This window comes from Geotrypetes seraphini, chromosome 5, assembly GCF_902459505.1.
Source record: "Geotrypetes seraphini chromosome 5, aGeoSer1.1, whole genome shotgun sequence".
Lineage (NCBI taxonomy): Eukaryota > Metazoa > Chordata > Amphibia > Gymnophiona > Dermophiidae > Geotrypetes > Geotrypetes seraphini.
The window spans coordinates 213,594,048-213,611,139 of NC_047088.1; the positions used below are offsets into that span (position 1 = coordinate 213,594,048).

Genomic DNA, 17,092 nt, shown 5'->3' on the forward strand with positions numbered 1-17,092 from the left:
CGCTAATGGGAAAATTAGCATATGGTCACTAATTTAAAAAAATAGAAAACTCAGCCATTTTACCCATGAGGCCAAAATGGCCTTAGCAGTCAGGAATGACTCATGTAAGCGCGCTCTAAGGCCACTTTTTACCACCGTTTGGTAAAAGAGCCCCAAAGTTGGAACAAACATTATGTGGTAAGGTTAACCAAGCACCATGTACCAATCAGTTTGCGACCCCTTAGCGACCCTGGACCAATTCACTTACCTGTCTTTCGACCATCCTCCGATCCACGCATGCAAATGAGGGCAACGGCATGCAAAGTAGGCAAGGACGCAATTCACTAAACAAAACTCTGCAACATCGACTGAGCTGGCCGATCAAAAAAAAGCGACTTCTGAGGACTAGTCGCTGAAGCCCTTTGCGGCTGCCCTGCCTTCTGCAGCCCTGCTCTCTGCCTTGTCAGCCCCGATCTCCTGCTGTCCCGAATGCCTCCTGCAGCCCTGAACGTGCCTACCTGCCTGCCCCGAACACGGCCGCAACTGCCAGGAGCCACGGGCATACCCATTCTCACCCGTTTCCAGGCAATCCAATCTACATGATCCCCTGTAACTGTACGGGCTGGCCGGGCCCCGGACTGCAGCCCCCGCTCGCCTATATCCTTCTGCCGGGCATGGGGAAGCCACAGCTCGATCCTTACCCCGCAGGCTATGCGACTGCCCTATACGTCTATCCCCCTCCAAACGTGCCTGCCTGCCCCTACTCTCCCACCCTTCCCCGCACTGCAAGCCCTTGGTTTTAACCCTCTGGCTTAAGCGGGTTAAAACCATGGGCTCCCAAAAGTTCCTCGATCGTCTGTCCAGTACTTTTCCCTGGCTGCACTCAGTGTAAAAAAAATAGAAGAAAAAAACCCAAACCCAACTCCGATAGCCTGGAAGTCCCGCACATGCTTAGACCATTTATAGATGGTCTGCACATGCGCTGGGATCGCTAAAGCACGATCTGTGCCTGCAGATGGGGGCGTTGCTCCGATCGCCCTCATCTGCATGTTGGAGTTTCCTGAATTCGTCGGACCTGCCTGGATCGGGCCCGATCAGGCAGGTTAGTGCATCCTGGCCATAGGCCCCCTTTTACAAAGGCAATTATTGCCTGGGGCCATGGTAATCACTCTGACATCCATAGGATTTCAGTGGGCATTGGAACGTTTGTCACACGACAGCCACTACCACATCTTTGTAAAAGTGGGTGGGGGGGATTTGTTAAATTAGCTTTTAATTGGTGTTAATTGGCACTGTTTGCATTTACGCATGTAACTGTTTTTAGCTGGTATTCTCATAATGTGCCACTGGAAAGGGGCATGGACCATCATCTCCCTGTATTCTTAGCACCTACAATTAGGCAGCTCATTATACATTTACCCTTTTGAAGAATAGAGATCTCTGGCAGGCTCAGCTTAGGACTAAGGTGCTACTGGCAAGATAAATTGAAATTACTGACGTTTTTAAACTAGGTGATTTTCTTGGATTGGAGTTAGTCTGCTGACACTGACTGTTATTGGTTCTTACATGTTCACTTTAGTTTTCATTCAGTTATATGTTGTGTTCTGCAAAATCTTGTAAAGTTCTTGGATAAATCATTATGTCTAAGGCACTGCTTCTCAACTTGAAGCTACACCTAAACCATAGGTGTTTCAGGATTACCACAATGAGTATGCACGGCCTGCTAATGTGTGCAAATTTATCCCATGCTAATTCACCGTGGTAAACCTAAAAACCTGACTGGCTGGGTATGCCTCCAGGAGAAGTCGAAATGCCGTCTTAAAATGACATTCAGGCCTGGAATGATGTGTACTAGTGAAATGAAGTGGTTGGTTTTCGAACTGCTTAATCTTGCAAACTATTTCAGACTTCAAATTCATTGAAGTCATTGATAAGACAGAGCAATGATATCTGATTAAGGAAAATTGGAAACAGATTTCCCATCTGTAAAACTGATGTGTTACTCAGAGGAAAAAAAAAAACCCAAACAACTAGTCAAACATGGGGTTTTTTAATCTGATGCTGTTGAACAAGCAAAGCAGCTCTTAATTTGTGCCAGACTTCATCTCTGGACCAACCTCACATCTGTTCTTGGCAAATGAAGTTCCTATATGAACAACCTGCTGCTCCTCCATGCAGACGCTGCCACATGAATAATGCTGCCTGGGGCACCGTCTCACATCTTCAAGAGCTCTCAGGGAAGGCAAGGGGTGGGGAGACCCTCATCACAGTCTGCGGCTTCTCTGTTTCCTCAGGCAGTAGATACCGTATCATATGTCGGTGTGCATAAGACCCTTTGTCTGCCCCCCTCTTTTAAATGAAGGCTGCGTTTTCCTCCACCTTTTTATGCCGTGTGGCTGACAGAGATTGATGATCTGCTGTATTCCTTTTCACAGGAGCTGCATAGAATGCACTCTCGCTTCTGAAGACCAGTCACAGGAGGAATGCATAGAGAAATGTAAATTAGCCGATGCCACTGTCAGCAAAACAGAAGGTTAGCTTTTTTTTTTTTTTTTCCACATAAACTTTGAACATATACCTGCACTGGACTTGGGGGAGGGAGAGAACCTCTGGATTAACATGTATTCAGTGTTGTAGTAACACTGAATACATGTTAATCCACTGAATAACAGTGTTGTCCACCTCGGGCACCATCTTGGTGGGGGTGCTGGAACCCGTCCTCCTCTCCACTCCACCCCCACCCCTTCTCACTCTTCCCCTCACCGTGTGCGCACCTTCACTCTAGCTCTTTGTCAGTGTGAGCAGCAACACCAGCCTGCTGCTCGTGCCGGCGTTGGCTCACCCTCCGACGTCACGCGTCTGGGTCCCGCACCTAGGAAGTGACATCAGAGGGCGAGCTGACGCAGGCAGCAAGTTTGTGATGTTGCTCGTGCCGGGAAAGTTAAAGAGGTATGGGGAAAGGAAAGGGGGATGCGCGTATGCATCAGGGGAGCAGGGAAGGAGCAGGGGGTAAAGAGCAGGGCGAGGAAGGGGTGCCACCACACTGGTCGCCTCTGGCCCTCGCGCCACTGCGTCTTTTCAGGCTATGGATACCATCACCTGACACAGTGCAGGCATTAGAGGGATGCAAGCTGGCAATTTGAAAACATATAGGGGACAAGAGAATGGGTATCAGAAGAATGGAGATGTTTTAAGGCTAGAAAGCCTAAGATAGCCGACTGCTGTAGCCCACATTAATGCTGTTAACATGCCTGCAAGTCCTATTTTATGCAGTGAGACCTAGTTATGAAAAATGGACGACAAAATGACATTAACCTGCACTAATGAGGTGGTGCACGATAGTAACTAGGGTCTGGATCAGGGGTGGGCAACTCTGGTCCTCGAGGGCCGGAATCCAGTGGGGTTTTCAGGATTTCCCCAATGACTATGCATGAGATCTATTTGCATGCACTGCTTTCAATGCATATTCATTGGGGAAATCCTGAAAACCCCACTGGATTCCGGCCCTCGAGGACCGGAGTTGCCCACCCATGGTCTAGATGTAGTAAATAGTGTCTAAAGATAGGGGCTGGGATAGAGGGTGTGAACTACAAATTCAGCCTGGAACTGCCATTATAGAATACCAGCTTAAGTCTGCATTCTCATGCCTAACTGTAGGGGTGCTGTAAATGCTTGTGCCTACCTACTGGTATTTGGGTACAATACCACTTGTTGCCCTTTTTTTTTTTTTAATAGAATGCAATTTAAGACCTTAACGCTGACGCATAAAGCATTTTATTCTCAATCACCAGGCTCCTAGCATTCATTAATAATCCCTTACACACCATCTAGGACACTAAGATCATTGCAAGATCACAGATTGATTGTGCCATCAGACAAAAGGGCCAGATGGGAGTTTACTAGGTCCAAAGCTTTTTTTTTTGTTTGTTTTGTTCCATCTTTATGGAATCACCTCCCTAAACATTTACGCTTAGAAGAAAACTTCAGAGCTTTCAAGACTCTTCTGAACGCTTATCCTCCCCCCCCCCCCATCTTTTTGGTGAAGAGATCCCTCAGGGTAGACATATGTATTGAATTGGTCGGTAGCAGGTCAATAGCATAGGTCTCCCTAGGAGCACAATAAGACTGGCATGAAGTTAATGCATTTTGTATGAATGAGAAGTATGTTATGTTATTAATTCTATCCTATTGTTTGATGGAGTTCCTTTCCTCTTTTTTAATTTATAACATTTTTATTGAAGAAATTAATAAATATATAATAATATAATGCAATAAAATAATCATTAAATTAAAATTCATCATATTAATTTCCATCAAATATTTTTCATTTCTTCAAAATATATTTCCAGAATACCCATTACATCTCTCAATACCCTCCCCCTAATTCCTACCCCCATTCCCTTTTCCCTATTCACCTCTCCCCCCTATCCCTATCCCTCCCTTCCTCTTTTTTAGTTTGTGGATCTTGAGTGGAATATTAAATTTTAATGTAAGCTTGAGCGGAATATTAAATTTTAATTAAATAAACATAAATGCTGGGCATGCTTCCTATAAGGCCATATCCCTTCCATGGTCACACCTTCTTAGGAGATGCACTATAGAAATTAGGCACACTGTTTACACACGCTAGTTCTTAGTTACTTGGATTATTGTAACTCTTTATTTAGAGGACTTAGCCAGAGGGAACTTAAGCGACTCCAACTGATTCAGAATTCTGCGGTAAAGTTGTATTTGCTAGGAAATTTGACCATGTCAAACCACTGCTGTACTCCGAGCACTGGCTCCCAATTACTTTTCATATTACTTTGAATGTTTTGGTGTTGATCTACAAAATTCTCCAAACTGGTATTTTCTATTATGTCTGTTCTAGTTGTTAATACCTTATACACTTCTCCCTCCGTATACATGGGTTTAGTAAATTCGGTTATTCGCAGTTTTTTCCTCTGATCTATCCCCCCCTGCCTCCTTCCTGCATCCCAAACCTCCCCAGACTTTACCTGATGGTCTAGTGGTGATGCGGGGCAGAAGCAATCTTCCTACGCTCCTGCCCCATGCGGAGCCGTCATCAAAAATGGCTGCCGTGAGTTCCCGTGGTCTCACGAGACTACCATGGGAACTCATGGCAGCCATTTTTGATGACGGAGCAGGAGCATAGGAAGATTGCTCCTGCCCCGCGTCACCGCTAGACTACCTGGTAAGGTCTGGGGAGGTTCCGGAAGGCAGCAGGGAGGTGGGGCAGCCCTTAAAGTTATTTGCGGTTTTTCAATATTCGCAGGCCGGCTCTGCCCCCAACCCCCGTGTGTACAGAGGGAGAAGTGTCCTTCCTCTCAGTCCTTATGGTCTCCCTTCCAGTTTCAGCTGGTAGTGCTGTCTTTTCATCAAGTTCTCAGGGTTTCTTTAAGGAACTTAATGTATGGTGTGGTCAGTCCCATACTCTGGAACCAGTTGTCTGTTGTTTTTACAGCAAGAAACTCCTGAAGATTTTTTTTTTAGAGAGGGTTTTTTTTCCCGAGGATGTGAGCTTGCTTTGGGGATGCGGTAGATCAGCAGCACTTATACTTTTATTTCTTTGTACTGGAGTTCTTTTTGGACATGGATCCTTCTTTTTATTTTATTGTGCCCCACTTCGATGATGGTCTTCCCTAAGGGGTTTATCAAATAAAAGCAACCTAAACTTGAACCTAACTTCTTAAATAGTGCCAATTAGTACTTGTTAAAGCCAGTTCTTAAGTTATTGCTAATTAAGTACCAAGTGAACCAATTAGTGTACATGTGCAAAGAATCCTATGTTCCTGGCCTATGTTCCTGGTTCCTCTTGCACATTGGCACACACGAGAAGTCTCTGTTCTTTTTCTGAAATTTACTTTATTGAATAAATGTAGCTAATTTACTCACAGTTTTTAGACTTTCAGAAGCTTGCTGCCCTAAGGAAAGAAACTGAATTTTTGAAGACTGTAGCTGAAGATGAAGTTGGAGTTCTGAAGAGAAAAAGGCAGATATGGGAGAACTGGCAGGCAAATGGAAGTAGTATCGGAGGTGAGATGTTGAGTTATGCAGTAGTAGTAGTAGTAGTAGGAGAGAGAGGTTAAAAAAAAAAACCAAAAACTTCAGGGGAGCAGAGGAACACATGATCCTGAAACAAGATGGACCCGACTTGCTTGCTGGATCAGAATGGAGCAAGAAAAACATCCACAAGACCAGGAGGCAAGGCAAAAGGACCAATAGGAGCACAGCAATCATAGAGAAGGATGACCCATCAGAACAAAGATAATAATGGTGATCCGGATATAACAGCAGGTAGACAAAGACTCAAGCTTGGCTGAGAGAAAGGAGGTCTTTGAAGAAGAGAAGACCACTAGTAATGAAGCTTATACACCAAGTAGGGCTGGCTGCAGTACATATGGCACTATATTATTTATTTTTATTTATTTTATTTTCTATACCATTCTCCCAGGGAAGCTCAGAATGGTTTACATGAATTTATTCAGGTACTCAAGCATGACGAATGTCCAAAAACAGAGGGATAAAACTTCACAGTCAACACACAAAACAAAAACACAACAGTGAAGATGACATCCAAAAGTTGCATAAAATAACTTTATTCACGTGGTTTCTTATAAGCTCTACATGGGCCTGTATTTCAGCTAAACAGTCTACAAATAAATAAATCAGGAGTCTGGAATGAAGCCAACTAAGTAAAAAGAAATAGTCCACGGTGTCAAAAAAAGTGTGTTATACTACACACAAATGCAATTTCCAAAATAACAACATACCTCAACTGCATTTACATGAATTACAACTGATAACTCAAAAAGTCCAACGTAGTGCCAAACACAGGTCTATGTCGAAGGTCTAAGAAGCCACGTGAATAAAGTTATTTTATGTGACCATCTCCATTGGAGACTGAGAGGGGACATGATCGAAACATTCAAAATACTGAAGGGAATAGACTTAGCAGATAAAGACAGATTGTTCACTCTTTCCAAGGTAGGGAGAACGAAAGGGCACTCTCTAAAGTTGAAAGGGGATAGATTCTGTACAAATGTAAGGAAGTTCTTCTTCACCCAGAGAGTGATAGAAAACTGGAATGCTCTTCCGGAGTTTTATAGGGGAAAACACCCTCCAGGGATTCAAGACAAAGTTGGACAAGTTCCTGCTAAACTGGAACATACGCAGGTGAGGCTGGACTCATTTAGAACACTGGTCTTTGACCTGGGTGCCGCTGCGTGAGCGGACTGCTGGGCATGATGGACCACTGGTCTGACCCAGCAGCAGCAATTCTTATGTTCTTACCGTGAAAGGAAGTAACTGCAGTACTAAAAATCTGAAGAAGTGAGAAGAGCATTAGACACATTTTAGAGCTATAATAAAAAAAAATATTATAAAGCTGCTAGGGGCAGAGCATCCTATTCTTTAATCATGCACCCAATTGTGTGCCTATTATGCAGGGCTATCTGGGGACACTCAGGAGCACTTAACTGGACCATATATCTCCTCTAACTGCCTAAGCCGAAACTAGCTACTGTGTAGGCAGTGAGGACAGAGTTAAGGCAGAGTCAGCATTTATGGCTGAATTCTGTATCATTACAGTCTATAGAGATGTCTAACAGTTTAAAAGGAAGTGAAGAGGGATACAGAAGTTCTGAAATCTTTGAAAAACAGCCAAGAAATTAATTTTTTTAGAGGGTTTATACTCAGGAAAGGGAGGAGGAAACAGATCAATTACAGAAAATCGGATGTATCTGTGTGTGTATGTATGTGTATGTTCCTAGCATAACTCTGAAACGCATGGAGAGATTTCAACCAAACTTGGTATACATATGACTTACTATCTGGGGAAAAATACTGTAGGGGTGGGAAGGGGGTGACATGTAAAAAAATGGGGTAACATGTAAAAATTATCAAAAACGACAGATATTACTGTCTAATCCACACATGGGCAAACTATGGCCCGCGGGCCATATCCAGCCCGTTTAGTTTTTTTAATCCGACCCACAAGGTGCTTGTTTAATTCTGGCAGTCCACTACTGTATCGGCAGGAGCTTTCTGTGCTCCTGCCCCTCCCTCGCTGGACGGCTGCCTCGGAGTCCTCTTCTCTTGCGGCAGAGTGGCGCACAAGGCAGGCGTGAACTTTTTGTGCTCCTGCCTGGCCCCGCGCTGCTTCCTGAATGGCTGCCATCAGTTCTCGCGGGACTCGCACTACGAAGGAGCCTACCCATTTTGCCTAGTTGCTCATACAATCGCTTTTTTCCAGTTGTTATCCATATAGTACCCCAGTATGTGATACTCTTTAGGACCCCTGAGGAAGGAGTGTTTCTTCGAAACACGGACCATGTCGGGTCCCGGTTCACCAACATTCTGGAACATATTCTGGATACAAACTGTTTTATGTTTATATTTATGTTTGTTGATTAAAGACTTGGCACCTTGTATATAACTCCTGCAGTTTTTTCCTTTGTTTGTTGTTCGACATATCACTGCAGTTCTGTTGGATTTTTAGTTTGTGTTTGCCTATAATAGCTTCCCAGTGGAGGTGAAGATAATAACTGTATCTGAATTCAAGAACAGAGGATCTCTGAGAGAGGGAAAGGGATTATAAAACTTTGTAGCTGGTGTGGATGGACAGTCTGGATAGACACTTATGGTCTTTATCTGCCATCATTTTCTATACTTCTGTATTAGGAAGTGTTGAGATTAGTAGGAATCACTTTCAGTAGAAGTTAAGAGGTCCTCTTTTTTTTTTTTTACATCGGGCTCACAGGACCCCGCAAAAGCTTGCTAAATTCTCTCATGAAGTCTCTAATACATGCTGGTCCTGTGAGTCATCAGTGGGTACCCTACCTCATATGATATATCAATGCTCATACCTTTTGGTGTACTGAGAAAAGGTTTGGAGCACCATCTCTTCCATTTTAAAGCTTTTACATCTCAAAATTATTGTTCGTGGACAATAGGGACTTACACATTCCCTTTTCTGAACCCAATGCTCCAAGCCATCAAAAACATTTTGCATTGCTGGAAGGACTTATCCAAAGTGGAATTCATTGTATGGTGGAATACAGTATGTATAACTACCAAATTTGAAAGTGTTATTACAGAAAAACACCATTCTACTAGATCATTCCTTAGAATATGGAGCCCTGTTCAATCTTAGTGTGCTTTGGACCATAGTATTTCAGAGTATATTGTATAAGTAACCTCTCCTTAGCTTAATTTTAGTTTTTCTATGATGCTCGTTGGGAATTCTCTTCTATGCTTAGTGTGCATATTGTCACACCTGTGCCCTCAAAGAACGTAATGGGCAGTCAGGTAGTGACATGTTGCTCCAATCTGGCATGGTCCCTTTAGAATTAGGATGCCTTTACAAATTGGTTAACACTAGGCAGATGCCTATCTTAGCTTATCTCCAAGGTTCCTTTAAAGAATACCACGTAGTCAGAATGGCCTTGGTGAAAAATCATAAGCTTTATTTGGCCACTGGCCTCAAAATCATAGTCCATCACAGGTTTCAATGTGAGCATAAAAATATAACAGAAAGAAAAGGTTCCTCAAAACAAACTTTAACTCAATTGCCAGCTCTGGGCTTTAGTAGGCAAATTATATACAGTCCTCTTCACCAGTCTTAAGGTTAGGCATACATTATGCAGGAAAAGAATACAATCCTTTCGCTTAAATGCTTCACTGTTGTACAACAACTGAAATAAGCAGCTCCCCATTCCTGAGCTGCAGTAAGGGAGTTTATGGCAGTAATTAATTAGCCAGCACTGCTGGGCTGCTGGTACAGGTAGCCATGAGAAAGAGACAAAATCATTTATATTTCTGGCAAGCAGGTTCCTTAGCAAGGCACACACAGCTTTATATCATTCAGAGAAAACAGCAGTTTTAGACTCAGAGATTCTCAATACGTTTCTGAGAAGCAGGCAGGCAAAATGGTTGCTATAGTAACCACTATCAGCTGGGGTTCCCACACGGAGATCTGTTAACAGTGAATCAGAGACACAAACAGGCTGAGTTTCCTGCTCAGCGTTTGGTTTAATTTAGTCACTGTTTAGTACAGTGAAGGATACTGTCCCTTTTGCTTAAAGCATAGAGGAAAAATGCAGAAAACTTTACAGTCCAAAATTACCCTCTCTGGTAGCCCACACAGTCTGCTTACCAGAGAAAAAAAACAGCCATGGAAAACATCCGAAAGACTCACGTTTGTTTCAAGCAACTTCCATTTGCTCTGGCCAAACCTCAGCAGCAGCACTATCTTCCCATATCATATTCTCACTCAGCTCTGAGGAACAGACTCCTGAAGGAAGGTTTCCTTCACCTTTCTCATCTCTAATTTCCCAGTCAGGGCTGCCTGCCTGGTCTGGGGTAAGTTCAGTCCCGTTCTGAGCTTCCTGCCTCTCCTCCTGTCCTGCCCTCCTTTGCTCTCTACAGAGCCTGCTTTAAGCTGAGGAAAAAAAACCCACACACCCTTGACTTCAGTGGGAGGAAGGGTTTTCCTTCTTCAGCCTGGGACGTTTCTCTGAGGGAAAACTGTCTGTCTGTTTTCTGCCTTACAGGAACTGGATAATAGTAGGGCAAAGATTTCCTGCTTTGCTTTGGCACTGCCTTAGGTAAGGCAAATCTTTCCTGTTGTGTCTCAGTCTCATCTTCACTGCACATAGGGTAGTCAGCTAAATTACTGTCATGGGCTCTGACCTGGTCTGCCCTTCTGCACCGGGGTTTGTATGTTTTCCTATATTTTCCTGTGATAAACCTTGGGTCTGCAGTAGGTTTGTCACAATATCTTCTGCTTTAAATCTATGTACTGGCCTTGCCATATATGTTTGACATGAGATATCTGGTTGTATTGTCTTATATGAAATGAGATATCTGGTTGTATTGTCTTATACTCATTACTCTTTTCTTATATACCATCCATGGTTTGCACAGCTGGGTTGTTTCATGTCCTACTTAATATTTGTACACTTTGTTTATTTATCTTATCTATAATAATAAAACCCTTAGCGCGCATGCGCACTTGAAACTCTGTGCCTCCATGCCTCCGCATGCGCAGTACAATAATCTCGCCTTCTGCCACCGATCACCCATGCTTGCGTCAGCTGATTTCCTGCCTTCTGCCGGCTATACGCTGGCAAGACTCCTCTTCTTCTCATCCTCAAACCAGCAGCGGCAGCTAGCTTTAATTTAGCTTTAGCCGTGGTTTCATCAAGCAGCCGTGGGGCCTTTGCTAGGCTGGCCCACTTCAATGATGTGAGGTGGGCTGGCCTAGCAAAAGTCCCGAGGCTGCCTGATGAAACCACGGCTAAAGCTAAACTAAAGCTAGCAGATGCAGGACAGGGGGAGCAGGGAAAGGAGAAGGGGTATTGCTGGACAGGGGGAGGTAAAAGGAAGGAAGATCATGGACAGGGGCGAGGTAGAAGGAAGGGAGAAGGGGTATTGCTGGACAGAGGGAGCATGGAAGTGATACTGCTGGACAGGGGAGCAGGGAAGAGGTACTGCTAGTCAGGGGGAAGGTAAAAGGAAGGGAGAAGAGGTGCTGCTGGACCTGGCAGAAAGGGAGGCAAAGGAAAGGTGCTACACACTGGAGTTGAGGGTGAGATAGTGCATGGGGAGAGAGCATGCTGGGTTGGGAGGTGGGAAAGAGGGATACCACTGAGGGAAGAGGCAATGACAAAGAGAGAAAGTGTGCAGGAGGCAGAAAGTGTTGGTCGTGGAGAGGGTGAGATGGATGGGGAGGGCAGAAAGGAGGGAAGGAAAAATGTTACACTGGGGAAGGGGGAGAGGGCAGAGAGTGAAAAATTTTACTCATGGAGAGAGGGAGAGATAGATGTTGATTGGGGATGGAAGGAGGACCAAAGGAGAAGCATGCAGGAGGCCCTGGAAACATGGTTAAAAGCACAGAAAAATAAAGTCACCAGACAACAAAGGTAGGCAAAATGTTAAACTTTGTGAGGGCTGCAGAAAAAATAGTTAATGTCTTATTAAAGAAATGACAATTTTGCATGAGGTAAAACGCTTAAACACTTAAAGACTAGTAAACTAATAAAATATTTAAACTTTAAAAAAAGAGGTCATCTGTTGCCATTTTGTTTCGGGCCTAAACAGAGCAACTGGGGATCACATCTGTTCCCATTAGCCCACCAAGGACCCCCGATAAGAGTCAGAGGTGGGGGCTTGTCTTTTGGAAAGAAAGAACTGATGAAGGGGTTAATTGCTGTTAGGTGGTTTGTTGGGGGCTTTGCAGTCAGAGTGATTGATCGGGGGGGGGGGGCTGGGAGCAATTTGCCTAGTGTAGAAAGGGATTGGGGGGAACATGAATTTCAGGAACAGTGACTTATACAATAAACTGTTCTCACACACAATGGGGGGATAGCAGGATGCACAATTAGGGCAGGGGAGAATATTTGGTACAGCCTTTTCTAAATTACCAGGTGGAATTGTGAACAGCTCAATCTGAATGTCTGAATTCTGATCTCACCATGCTATATAAAATTGTCCTTTAAATGTAAAAATCATTCATATTTTTGAAGCTTGTTATGTCTGTCTTTGTGCTCTTTTGCATACATTTGGCTCACTCTCCGACAGTTTTCATTTCACTGAGATGATGCAGCACAGACAGTGTCAATCAGCAACTAAATAGCATGCATTTCAAATCATACTTGAAAGAGAAAAGGGGATTGGAATATCAAGAACATGCACATGTTCTGCTTTTCTTCATACTCCTTCTCCTGCCTGCCTAGTGGCCCCCAGCTCTCAGAATCAAGGAGAAGGGAGTCATCAAGCACGCAATGGAAGTTTTAAGATACTTTTTTTTTTTTTTCTTTCTCCATTTACCTAGCACAGGAGTTCTCACAGCAAAATCTTTTGTGGCTCTATTTTTCTTGGAATATTCGGTCAGCTATAGCCAAGTCCTTCATTCCTCGTAACCAAAAAGAAAAAAAAAATGTTTGTGACCAGATGTGGCCCCATTTGAGGACCACTGGTCTAGAATGCTAACTTTTACTTACTGTTAGCGAAAAGCTTTTCCAACCAATTTATTCCTGTCAGATGTTTTATTAACATTGCCAAGCTTGGTTAATGCATAACCATTTACCTTCTGAAATACTTCACCCTTTCTGTGAACTGTGGAGGTCCAGTGTTCACTGATCAGCACACCCAAGCATGGAACCATTACTGAAAGATTTGGTTAACTAATAGAACGACTTGGGACAGCATTAATACCTTGGCTCTAGCTCAGAAGTCTCCCATTACAAAAGACTTTTTTTTGTTACGTTTTGGTTTCTTATTTCTTGTCTTTTCCTTTCACAAGCCTAGAGTAGAAAGGCCCTGACATGGGAAGAGTTTGGGGGATCTACATTCAGATTTCAAGTAGAGGAAGATTGAATGGATTGATTCCTGCATTACCTTTTAGCCACAAGTGAAAGAATCATAGCATTGTGATCCCAGAACCATTTTAAATTTAGCATTGTGACAACATATGCCACACTAAACCTTTATGGACCGCATGGAGAATGCGTAAATGGCACTCTTTTTGAAATATTTAGTATCAGCTCAATACATGCTTATCTGTCCCTGAAACGCAATCTGGCCATGCTGTAGCTCTTAGTGATTTAGACAGAATGTAAAATAAAAGAGACTATTCTCTCCAGACAGGCAACAGTAGCTATCTCGGAAGCATTTTCAATTCACTGAAACTCATACCTAAGCACATTAATAAGGGTATTTGATGGTCAGGAATGATAGCTGACAGCTTGCAGAGCCACTAATGAGTAAATTTGGTGTGTTTTTTTTTAAGTAAAAAGTCTATATGAAAATGAAAAGGATAAAAACCTGTGAAAAGCTTTTCCATATTTCTACCTTCCTCCCCATTTATCATATACTCGGTGACACGGATCCATCAGTTGTCGCATTATGAATCTCATTTGGCTGTATGGCTTCTCTTTCTACAGGTTTTTCCAAGGATAAATCTGTTTTCTGCTCTTTGCAAGGTGAAAACAAATGTCTTATTACATTCCTGATGGCTCCAGATGAGAAGGGAAGGACGGTCATTTATAACATAAACCAGAAAGGTAGGCATTTAATAATGTAATATCAGAGAATCGGATGCAGAGGTGAAGAGTATAACAAATCACTGTAGTCTGCACTATATTACTACTACTATTAATTATTTCTATGGTGCTATCTGACGCACGCAGTGCTGCACAGAGTTACAAAGAAGAAGAAAACAGTCCCTGCTTCAAAGAGCTTACAATCTAAATAGGCAAAACAGACAACAGGATGTCATGGATACAGTTATGGGGAACGGTTAATCAGCAGGCTGGGTTGGACGGCAGAAGAGTAGGGTTAAGGATTGAAAGCTATATCAAAAAGGTGGGTTTTCAGTCTGCTTTTAAACAAAGGAAGGGGCTTGACGGACAAACTCAGGTAATTTATTCCAGGCATAGGGGGCAGCAAGATGAAAGGAACAAAGTCTGGAATTGGCAGTGGAGGAGAAGGGTAATGCTAAGAGTGACTTAACTGAGGAACGGAGTTCTCTGGGAGGTATATAAGGAGAGAGAAGCAAGGAGAGATATTGGGGGGCAGCAGAATGAACACACTTGTAGGTCAGCAATAAGATCTTGAACTGTATGCAATGGCAGATAGGGAGACAGTGAAATGACTTAAGGAGAGGGGTGACATGAGTGTAGCGAGGTTGATAGAAGATGAGTCGTGCAACAGAGTTTTGCACAGATTCCAAGGGGGAGAGGCTACACTGCGGGATACCAGATATATTCAGTGGCAGACAAACTGAGATATTTCCCGATTTAACAGAATAGCCCAGCATGATTTTCACATCCTTTCACAAGGCTCAGATGTTTTGCACGACAGTTGTCAAAGAAAGAGACAGATAGTCCCAAAGACTCCCATCTTTAAAAGCAACTTCTCTGCTCAAATGTAATGAATGTCATTTTTTGTTTTTTATGCATGTGTATTGTTCCCCACTTAATTGTAGGTGGGTTATAACTGTGGAAAATAAATACATACGGAGAGTGTAGCATGATGGTTAGAGCTACAACCTCAGCACTCTTGGGTTGTGGGTTCAAACCCCATACTGCTCTCTGTGACCCTGGGCAAGTCACTTAATCATCTACTGCCCCAGATACATTATATAGATTGGGAGCCCACCAGGACAGATAGAGAAAATGCTTGATGTACCTGTATATAAACCACTTTGAATGTGGTTGTATAACTACAAGAAAGCGGTATACAAATCCCTATTCCTACTCCATATTAGGAATGCCAATGCTTGTGTTCATTCACCAACTTATGATTTTAGCCCAATTGATGGGATGCAGATGCTGTTGCTAATTGCAATCTTTTCAGACACCCAAGCAAATAACCATTGACTCAGGCACCTAGCTCCGTGGGTTTCAAATTTGCCCGCAACACACAGCAGCTAAGCATAACCATGCACTTTCATAGAAACATGATGACAGATAAAGACCAAATGGCCCATCTAGTCTGCCCATCCGCAGTAACCATTATCTTTTTCTCTCTCTGAGAGATCCCATGTGCCTATCCCAGGCCCTTTTGATTTCAGACACAGTCTCTGTTGCCACCACCAGGAGACTGTTCCATGCATCTGCCACCCTTTCTGTAAAAAAGTATTTCCTTAGATTACTCTGGAGCCTATCACCTCTTCATTCTATGCCCTCTCATTGCAGAGTTTCCTTTCAAATGAGAGAGACTCAACACATGCGCATTTACATTACACAGGTATATAAACGTCTTTATCATATCTCCCCTCTCCCGCCTTTCCTCCAAAGTATACAAATTGAGATCTTTAAGTCTGTCCCCATATGCCATATCACGAAGACCACACACCATTTTAGTAGCCTTCCTTTGGACCGACTCCATACTTTTTATATCTTTTTGAAGGTGCGGCCTCCAGAATTGTACACAATATTCTAAATGAGGTCTCACCAAAGTCTTCTACAGGGGTATCAATACCACCTTTTTCCTACTGGCCATAGCTCTCCCTATGCAACCTAGCATCCTTCTATCTTTCGCCATCACTTTGTCAACCTGTTTGGCCACCTTAAGATTATCACATACAAACACACCTAAGTCCCGCTCTTCCGTCGTGTACATGAGTTCTTCACCACCTAAACTGTACCGTTCCCTCTGGTTTTTGCAGCCTAAATGCATGACCTTGCATTTTTTAGCATTAAATTTTAGCTGCCAAATTTTAACTGCCAAATTCGCCAGGTCTTTTCTTCATCTTATTCACACCATCCGGCGTGTCTACTCTATTGCAGATTTTGGTATCATCCGCAAAGAAGCAAATCTTACACGACAACCCTTCAGCAATATCGTTTATAAGTAGCTGCTGTTATAGTAGGCACTCCCAGTGGGGTTTGGATGGCCTAGTTCAGGGCTGCCCAAGTCCGGTCCTCGAGATCTACTGGCAGGCCAGGTTTTCAGGATATCCACAATGAATATGCATGAGAGAGATCTGCATATCAAGAAGGCAGTGCAGGCAAATCTCTCTCATGGATATTCATTGTGGATATCCTGAAAACCTGGCCTGCCAGTAGATCTCGAGGACCGGACTTGGGCAGACCTGGCCTAGTTTATGCCCTGGAACCTCAGCTGCACAAAGATCAGAGTAATTTTGTATGCTGTTACTTTTAGCCAGTTTTATCCAAAGAGAAATTACCCAATCTGTTCTCTATGAAAACTGACTAACAGGTACAAGGTTGGAAAAACACCCCAAGGATTTTGCCACTCGGTGGCTTATTATGATTTGTTTCCTAAATGTCTTCATGAGTACTCCCAATTCATCTCCAATCAAAGTCCGTCAAAACACTATTGGCATCATAACACATGCTTGTGCCTGGCATGTTCTAAAGATAAAAGCTTAATGCAGCCAAGGTTCTTGTCTGCTTATTATTTTTAAAGCATTTCCAAGTAATAAAGAAATCAAGCGTGATCGCAGTGCGGGAGGTCAGCACACCACTGCTAGCAATAAGTAAATGATCAGATTCACTTCATTCTAATTAATGTTTCCCCAAACTAATCTAATGTGAAAGAAAAAGTAATATACAATATTCTGTACTAAGCTACAAATTCTCAT

The 17,092-nt window shown here is 43.1% G+C and overlaps 1 protein-coding gene across 3 annotated transcripts in view; it reads left to right on the forward strand.

Annotated features, from left to right (window-relative positions):
- The window catches only part of ITGB6 (integrin subunit beta 6), a 183,896-nt gene that overhangs the window by 152,250 nt on the left and 14,554 nt on the right, over nucleotides 1-17,092 (forward strand). For all 3 annotated transcript variants that reach the window (XM_033946572.1, XM_033946570.1, XM_033946569.1), the window contains 2 exons: nucleotides 2,415-2,512; nucleotides 13,926-14,045. In XM_033946572.1, the coding sequence (XP_033802463.1) occupies nucleotides 2,415-2,512; nucleotides 13,926-14,045 (218 nt within the window). The remainder of the gene's footprint in view (nucleotides 1-2,414; nucleotides 2,513-13,925; nucleotides 14,046-17,092) is intronic.